Source organism: Micropterus dolomieu, linkage group LG21, assembly GCF_021292245.1.
Source record: "Micropterus dolomieu isolate WLL.071019.BEF.003 ecotype Adirondacks linkage group LG21, ASM2129224v1, whole genome shotgun sequence".
In the NCBI taxonomy this organism is placed as follows: domain Eukaryota; kingdom Metazoa; phylum Chordata; class Actinopteri; order Centrarchiformes; family Centrarchidae; genus Micropterus; species Micropterus dolomieu.
Window position 1 is genome coordinate 22116861 of NC_060170.1, and position 9210 is coordinate 22126070.

The following is a 9210-nucleotide window of genomic DNA, read 5'->3' on the forward strand; positions in this document are numbered from 1 at the left end:
CTCATTTGGCAGACGCTTTTATCCAAAGCGACTTACATTTGAGGAACAACATACAAGCATCAACAGAGCATCAAATACAGATCTACAACTGACAATACATACTAGTAAAAGCAGCAATAAATACTAGTAAGAGCTCACAGTACATATCACATCAATACCTAGGGATGGAAGTAAGAGTTAACAAAAAAAGTGCAATCAATACAAAAAAAGTGCAATCAAGACCAGATAATTGGAAGGGGAAAGAAGAAGAAGAGCACAGGACGTGCATGTTAGAGGTTAGGAGTTAGAGGTGTTATAAGAGGAAGTGTTCTCGGAAGAGATGAGTTTTCAAGAGCTTCTTGAAGTTTAGAGGGACGCCCCTGCTCTGATGGCGTGTGGTAGCTCGTTCCACCATCGTGGTGTCACAGATGAGAACAGCCGGAACTGGGATTGCTTTGTGTGAAGGGATGGCAGAGCCAGGTGGCATTCGTTGGAGGAGCATATATAGTATAGTATATAGTATAACCCACAAATAATACCTGCTACAACTTCCCTGCTCTTGGTGACAACTAAAATTTTCTAAATACCATTTAAATACCAACTAAAACAAGTATACTTACTGATACTGAGTGATAACAGTACTCCCTTTTTTATTTGCTTTAGATCTTTAGTACTTCAATGACAAGTGCCATGTTGTTAACAGTATGCTTTTCTCTTGTGAAGTTTAAATAATTATTTAAAATATCTGCTGTAGCAGAATCTCTCTGCTCTTAAATAAAAATGAAAGTTAATAAAAAGTAAGTACAGTGAGGTTTAAAGGGAAAACCCTTTGTTTGTGATTACTCACCTTACCAAAAGCTCAACAAATGAATGTGTCCGGAGCCTAAGGTTCTTGGAGACAGTTCGCAAGTGGATTTTTATAGCTAATATGTTGGTAATTTATAAGAAAAGGCAATCTGTGTATCTGGGGGTGGTAGAAAGAGGAGGGGCAGGCAATATGAGTAGTAATTTACTCAGTTAAGAGCCAAATGGCAGACAGACTGTCTCCCTGCATGTTATCTTGGAGATTTGCACTCTCCTCGTTTTCTGACTATATTTCTCTGCCTGTGTGTGTGAGTATGTGTGTGTGCAGTTTTGTGTGCATATGCACGCAGTTGGGTAGTAGCTTTAGAGTATCAGCATCATTTGAGCATTTCTTTGTATATTATACTGTAAATCAAGACTTTATTGCTTTACCAGATCTCATATGTTCATGTACTGATATATGTTTGTTCACTGAGATTATAGTAGTTGACTGCAGGCAGAATAATACATGTGTGTATCTGCATGTGTTAGGGTTACATGTGCCCTTACTTGTGTGTTTGCACTATGTGAGTGAATATGTGTGTTTTAACAAATCTTGGGAGGCTTCATTGCACTCATCAGGATATCAGTGTTGAAAAATGGCAGTGTCAGTGATGTGATAGTTGTGTGTGTGGGTGTGTGTGCATATGTGCGTGTGTGAGAATTGATGGGCCTGATTCTGACAGCAGCCATATTGTGGAGAGAGAGAAAGATGGGATGAAGGGAGGAACAGGAGGAGGAGTATTGTAGCCTCCTCGTCCTCACAGGTTAATATTGACACAGCCTGGGCAGATACAGCGCCTGCAGCGCTCATCAGTCACTTTCAGTGGACCCATATAAATACACTCACACACAGCCTCAAGCAGAGAGAAGGACCACACAGCACTCAGAAAAAATTCACACACTTTCAAAGTCATCCAGAAACATGGACTATTTGGACAAGTCAGGCAGCATGAACAGAAATGTTATCAAAAATTCCAGACACACACACATTAATGTCAATCTTGGTATTCCTCTGTTAGCTTTACTGAAACTACAGTATCTTTTTTGTTTAAAAGTTCTACTTAAATAAGCACAACAATTCTGAGAACTTTACAAAACAAACAGTTGTACAACAAATCTAGATTAATCAAGCAAATATGTTTTCTAAAGTATCACTGCACACTTTATGTGTAACCCTGCGTTGCAAATTATGGTTGCCATAACATTGTTGTTAATCATTTCTGAAAGAAAGAACAAGCAAGTTCCCTTGACAAACAAAACAATTAATTAATGCAACTTTCCATCCATCAATCATTGTGCGTGTCACTGAATTACCATAATCTGTGCATGGTGGCTGTTTTAAGAGCAAACAGTTAATTTCCAAATAATAAATCACAAAGTGTCTCTCTACCCCTCTGTGCGCTTTGACAGCTCCGTCTCTCATTGCTACAGATGAAGGCTTACTTGAAACCACTTCAGTTTTACAAAAAAATGTAATCATATGCGCAATAAAAGGCAGGGGTCTAAAAGTTTCCCATACAGCTTTAACCAGAATGTTAGGAAATGTGTATTAATCACTTTGAGACTATTACAATGAAATGTAACAATTGCTTTTTCTTTAATTAGTTAATTAATAATATCATTTCATAAAAGTTGGATCTATGGGTAACTGTCAAGCAGGTTGATCTCACTTTTTCTTTTCTTATCTCTCTTCCAGGACTGGCATGGTTATGTGGATGGGCTGAAATCATTCAGTCATCGCCATGGCTATGATGGTCTGGTGGTTCTTTTGTTGATCAATGATACACTTCATCATCCCCACCAGCAAGTGGCTGTCTACTCAAACAACACAGATATCCTAAATCAGGTAAATAAATGTAAGACCACCTACAGCATGTCAGAGTACTAAATGATCGATTGCTCTTGATCTGTCAAGTGAATACATAACTACACATAGCTGCCAGTTAGCTTAGCAGCTCACAACCAGGAAGCAGAGTCTGTTACATATCTTCCCGTTAAATTTCTACTTGTCATTTTTACTCTTTGAGCTTTAGAGGTACTGGTGGGCAGTTTTTCTTGCAGTTGAATGCAGTCATGCTAGCTGTTTCTCTTTGTGCTAAGACAGGATAACCAGCTGGTATCTGTAGCAGCCCCTTAGTGCTTGTGTCCACCAAAGTGCTTTTTGCCAGCTGAAAATGGCTGCTACTCTTCTGAAAACGCCTAGCTGGGAGCGCTAGCATGCGCTTTGGAGGTGCAGCGGGGGGTTTTCGACTGAGACGCTTTGGTTACCATGATACATAATATAGTAAGCTACCTAATTTTACTGGATGTAAAAATGTTGCACCAAGTAGGGTACCAAGTAGGCTTACTCTGGCCCTTGCTCTGGATGAACAGAAGGCCGTATGTGAGTTCATGAGATTTTATGGGTGAGGAAACATCTCGGCGAGTACCGTTGTTTGGTTCAAGAGCCGAGATAGCTCAATTTTGTATTTGCCCCGCCCCTCCTCCACTGTGATTGGACATCTGTGTTTCAACCAATGATAAACATTTTTCAACCCTCGGCGACCAGAAAAAAATGCTAAGCACCCAGCATGGAATCGATGCTCAGCGCCTCGTCACGCTGCAGCCGTTTTTACCATGTTGTAAACACTCAGCTGTCCCATTGCAATGAATTGAAAGAATACACTGGCCTCAGAAACAAAACCTTTAGTGGACAGAGGCCCTTATACTGGACAGGCATGAGAGTGGTATCAACCTTCTCATCTTACCTTTGGCAAGAAAGCAAATAAGTACTGTATATTTGCCAAAATGTCAAACTATTGCTTTAAAAACTCAAAACAGAAAAACAGAAAATATTACTACATGATGGCTTTCATTGCAGATCTGCCATGAGTTGGAAGAGTCTTCCAGCTGGTCTCTTTCTGGTGAACTGGAGGTCACAGAGAGTGTCCAGGTATACCACATCCCTATAAACACCTCATTATCTTCTGATACTCCTCCTCTGCTGGTAGAAGAAATACAGGGCATCCTCAAGGACTTTGTTGACAGGCGGAGCTCTGTGCTAGCCTGCCACCCCAGCAGTAGGACCTCTTCCACAGATGGAGTTGCAGGCAGTGTGGAGTTCTCCCAGGGATCATCTGGTATCAATGACATGGATAGTTCGGACATAGAAAGACCCGAGGGAGGCAGTGGAGATGTGGTGGCAATAGCAAGGTAATTAGAGGCATCCCTTTCATTTTCTTTTATCCAGTTTCAGTGAAATTCTCACATGAAATCTGATATTGAATATTATTTATTTATGGAGCCAAACATTGACACAATTCAATGACAGTTGTTTTATCTCTGTATAAAGGGTGATGGCAGATGGTGAGGAGGACACGGGAGGTGTAGGAGTTGGTGCTGGCATGGAACTTGTGAGCCCTGACAGCGGGATGACCACCATCCGCAGCAGCCGCTCCTCCAAGGAGAGCTCAGTGTTCCTCAGTGATGACAGCCCAGTCGGTGAGGTTATAGCAGGAGGAGGGCCAGCAGCAGGGCCAGGAGGACTCTTTCTGAGAAATCCCTCTCCCCGGGGGTTGTCATCCCTCTCCCCTCCTGTCCCACCTGAGAGGAGGAAGCACCGCCCTAGCAGAAATAAAAGTGACAACTTTGACCTGTTTAGTTTTGACCCACTTCATAGCAGTGACCACTCTATGCCAACAGGGGTAAGAGGAGATGAAGGAGAAAGAAGAGCAGAGAGCTCCAGCTTTTCAGAACTTGAAGAGCTGAGCTTGCTGGATATCTCTGCTCCCAGTTCACTGGGCGGGCTTGAAAGTAGAAATTCTTCAATTGACCACCATGGTCAAATTCATGGGAATGACACTGTGGTTCCCCCCACCCCAGTCAACAGTGTGGTAGGTAGCCGTCCACCCAGCAGTTGTGGGGTCAGGTTCTTTCCAGAAGATGTGGTTGAAAGGATCAATGGCCTGCAGCACAAGGACAGTGTATCATCATCGTTGTCAGAGACCTGGGATGAACTTGGCTTTGACACACAAGGAGCATTGTCCTCAAGTGATAATAATGCCTGGAATAGGACCAAGGAAGCTGAGAGCCCACAGAATATTAATGTAGAGGAAGTTATAATGAAAGAGTTAGTTGATGATATGTCAGAACAAGAAAGCAGAGAAGAGCTCTTAAAATCAGAGAATGCCCACCAGAGGGGAAAGAGCCTTGAACCCCAGCTTAGCCTGATCACTGAGCAGACAGACTCATACGACAACTGGAACCCAGATACTGTTCTTAAGGATCACTGGTGCCCTGTTTCTTTGGCTTATCTGCAGTTGACACCACCAGAGGAGGATGTTACTGGAAAATGCAGGGCTGGTATCATTGGGGTGAAAGAAAAAACATCCTCACTTTCAAGAAAGAAAGCAATCATAACCACTTTAACGCCAGACACATCTAAAGAAGAGGATGAAGGGGTTCAAGGGAGAAAAGGAGACACACAGATGGAGCTCCCAGACTTCTGGACGTACTCAGCTCAGAAGGGATTTCTCAAATCAGATAGTGGGACCACCACATCATACCCTGAATCACTAGATATGTGGAATATGACAATCCGTGATGACAGTCTATCACCTCTCACGACCCCTGATAACTTGTCTCAGAACTCCAATCCCAATACTGGTGCAGGCGCATCTGTGGAAAGTCCACTGGGATTCTCTGATGGTGGAATGGTGATGTGGAACACCACCATACAAGAAGACAGCTCTTCCACAATAACAAGCCCTGAAGGACCTGAAAATGGAAAGGACCTTAGTCACATGGGGTCATTGGATACCAGTGATTCTCCTGAGACACATGCAAGCAAACAAGTGGAAGAAGAAAAATCTATAGAGGAGGAGAGAGGTAAAGTACTTAATCAGAGTCCTGAAGAAATGGGGTGGAGTGGTAATGAACACATTGTGAAAATAGTCATAGAGGCGGCAGAAGGTAGAACACAGGATGAAGAAACAAATGACGATGATATCCATAGTGTTCAGAGCCAACCGTCTGTTATGCAGAACTTGGCAACTGAACATTTTGAAGATGGGACTTCTCCCTATCAAGGTAATGACATGTGGGACCTACCTGTTCCTGGCATGGTCACCTCAACTTCAGAATATGACAATGTAGGAGCTGGTGCTTGGAGCCTAACATCCTCCCCTGATACCTATGCGAGCCCTGTAATAGACATGATACAGCTAGAGGAACAGTCTAGCCCTTTTGTAGCTGTGACAAAGCCTAATGATGAGAGGCAGGATCAATACCGGAAGACTGAACACAGACCAGTAATTCCAGACAAAGAACAGCCAGCCAACCAGGTGTTCCTATTTGAGGAAACTTGTGAGTTGGGTGACATGATCAGGGGTGGGGAAATTTCAATTAAGAGTAAGCACAACAACAAATGTGCAGGGTCAGAGGAGGCTGATTGGATAGAGCAACCCACTGATAATTCCCCATTTGTTCTGGTGGATTGCTCCACTGTCACTCAGGCCACTTCAGCCAATCATCATTCAAGTCCAGGAGAAGTTGCTGAGACTCAAATCCAGACTGACCATTCATTTTCCCCAAGCCCCCATGTTAATTGGGAGAATTTTGTTTACAAGAAACACGATGGTTCTGAGTCAGCTTCATCAACACATGATCTGTCGATCACAATGGCCAATAATCAAGATGGGCCTAACAATGAGAGCACTGGAAATATGGAACTTAAAACAACAGAAACCATGTCTCTGAGCTCCGGCTCTGGGGGGGAAAGAGACACACTGAAGTATAGCCCCGACAGCCTTCACCCAGGTAGTCGAGACGAGCTCAGGTCCAATTCGGACGGAGATTCATCGTCAGGCCTGGAAATGGAATACATCATTGTGTCTGGCACAGTAAAAGAAGCTGAGAGAGAGTGTCCTAATAGGCCTAAACAGGGTGACAGGCAATCAAAAGGAACAAGAAAGTCCATGGAGACATTTAGCATGCTTTCCTATGCTGCCACGGTACTGCAAACCCAGGCCCAAGCTGCACACAGAGAGCACCAGGAGAACACAGAACAAAGTAGGCAAAACCAAATGATCAGAGGTACTGACAGTGCACTTGGTGCTGAAACAGAGCAAAACCAAGCTGTCTTATCAACTCATTACCAAGCAAGTCTTGATAATGTCAGTGAGCATCACATGGTACCAGAAATTATCAGTCCCAGCCAATCAAAAAATAACCCTGAAGATTTTCATCAGTCAGATTCAAGACCAACAGGTTGCTGTCAAACACTGGTAGAAGAAAGAAACTGTGACGATAAATCAAGCATTGTGGCCAGAAGTGTGTCTCCATCATTAAGACATCCGTCAGATCACTTTCTGAAAACCAGAGAGGAAGTTTATGTCCATTCACAGATCTCAATGGAAGATTCAGATGAGGGTGGGCAGTCTCCTTCTGCACCTCCACCATGTCCTACTTCTTTGGGCGACTTTCAAGTCTGGAGTGGACAATTAGCAAGACGGGACACACCTCAAACCACATCTGAACCACAATCCCCTGTATTAACCAACAGTTCGGTCTCGCACACCAGTTCTTTGATTGGCACCCCATTAAGTGAATCGGGTATTTCTACTGACCGAGGACTTGGATTACCATTTTCTGGAGATTTAATGGAGGAGGAGAATGATGAGGAAGAGCAGGAGGTGGAAAATAATTTAGAGCACACTTCCCTGCCAAAATGGACTTCAGATGTACAGAGTGAAAGGGAAGAAAGACAACAGTTAGGATCTTCTGATCTACTAAGTTTCACCGAGGAGCTGATTGGAGGTTCTTCATTTCAACAAACAGATTTACAAACATTCGAGCAAAAGAGGGACACATTCTTACAGAATACAGAGGATTACTATGATGAACAACCCATAAGGACTGTTGATTGTGATAAATGGTCAATTGAACAACAGATTGGAGACCATGAAGCTTCTCAAGATAGTTATTCACCTGTTTTAAGGTAAGCAATGCACCTCAAATCAAGTGCTTATGTCTTGAGCTCTGTACTATTCTATGTCTGTTCCCTTTATTCAAAGGTCATTACAAATACGTAAAAACTAAAAACATGCAAACAAATTATCTTTTCATAAAAAGAGTTAGTTATTAAAAAAAAAGTCATTAGACCATATGCACATCTTAAAACCAAATAGTGGTTAAACCAAATTTCAAAAAAACAAACAAAAAATGTGTTTTTTCATGTACATCTAGTGTATATCTAGCCATGCAGATAGATTTGGTTGATTTGATCTTCCAAGGTTTTGAGATATCCATCTCTGAGATTTCTGCTTTTACCCCAATACAGTGGAAGTAAAGGGAATTTCGTTTGAGCTACCAGTGAAAGCTTTAGAAGTATCTTTCCAGTATACTTACTTTTGTTCATGACAGATCTTCTACACTACTGTCAGGCTGCCAACAGCATGTGAATGAACATATGTACCTGTCCTGCACACACACCCACAAATTGGCACATGCTAACCACCCCTCCCCTCACACTCCCTTAGTTCCCTCCTGGGTTTTTGAGTCTCTACAGCTTTCTCAGTGGAGTCTGTATGTAAGAGGAATATTAGCAACGCTAAACAGACTGTCGAAATCAAGCTAGAAGGCCCTCTTGAGGAATTGAGTCTGATGGTGTGTGTGTGTGTGTGTGTGTGTGTGTGTGTGTGTGTGTTGAAAGACTGAGACTGACAGAGAGGATGTCAAAACGAATATTAGTAGTGTGACTGACACAGATTATGTGTCTACACGTGTGTGTGTGTGTGTGTGTGTGTGTGTGTGTGTGTGTGTGTGTACGTTTGAGTAAGAAACAAACTGTGCATGTACATGTGGGTGTATTTCGTGTGTTGAGCACAAAGCTTTGATCTGCAGCTCTGTGTGTGTGTGTGTGTTTATAAATCTGTTTACGCCTCATTAAATATGCATTACCTGCCTCATTACAGCTGGAGCCCCACAACAGCTAATGGAAACAGCTCCCCTAGCGCTCTTACAAGGTGTGGGTGTGAGTGTATGCATGCAAGACTGTGTGTGAGTGTGTGCATAGGTAATACCCAGTGTGTTCAACAATAAAAGTTTGTCCATGTCGCTTCAACTTGTGAAACAGACTGTTTATCACTCTCTTAAGTATTGCAGAAAAGCATTAGTAGCTGTAGTTTTCTATGAATGAATGGCATTTGATGTTGAGTTGTTAAGCAGAAACTTATTTAATTCTGTTTCTTTGTTTATTTAAACATTGGTAAAAGTGTCTCCTTGCTAGCAGTCCTCTTATTCCTTGCAATTTCTGGGGCAGTGCTGTGTTTCTTGGAGCATTACTGTCCCCTTTCAATCAGTATAATACTGCCAGGAATGTGTATCACAACACTCGGATGCTCATGT

The 9210-nt window shown here is 42.5% G+C and overlaps 1 protein-coding gene across 4 annotated transcripts in view; it reads left to right on the forward strand.

The window, feature by feature from the left end:
• The window catches only part of LOC123960614 (protein prune homolog 2-like), a 39975-nt gene that overhangs the window by 17681 nt on the left and 13084 nt on the right, over positions 1-9210 (forward strand). For all 4 annotated transcript variants that reach the window (XM_046035460.1, XM_046035462.1, XM_046035461.1 and 1 more), the window contains exons 7-9: positions 2522-2671; positions 3686-4017; positions 4157-7801. In XM_046035460.1, the coding sequence (XP_045891416.1) occupies positions 2522-2671; positions 3686-4017; positions 4157-7801 (4127 nt within the window). The remainder of the gene's footprint in view (positions 1-2521; positions 2672-3685; positions 4018-4156; positions 7802-9210) is intronic.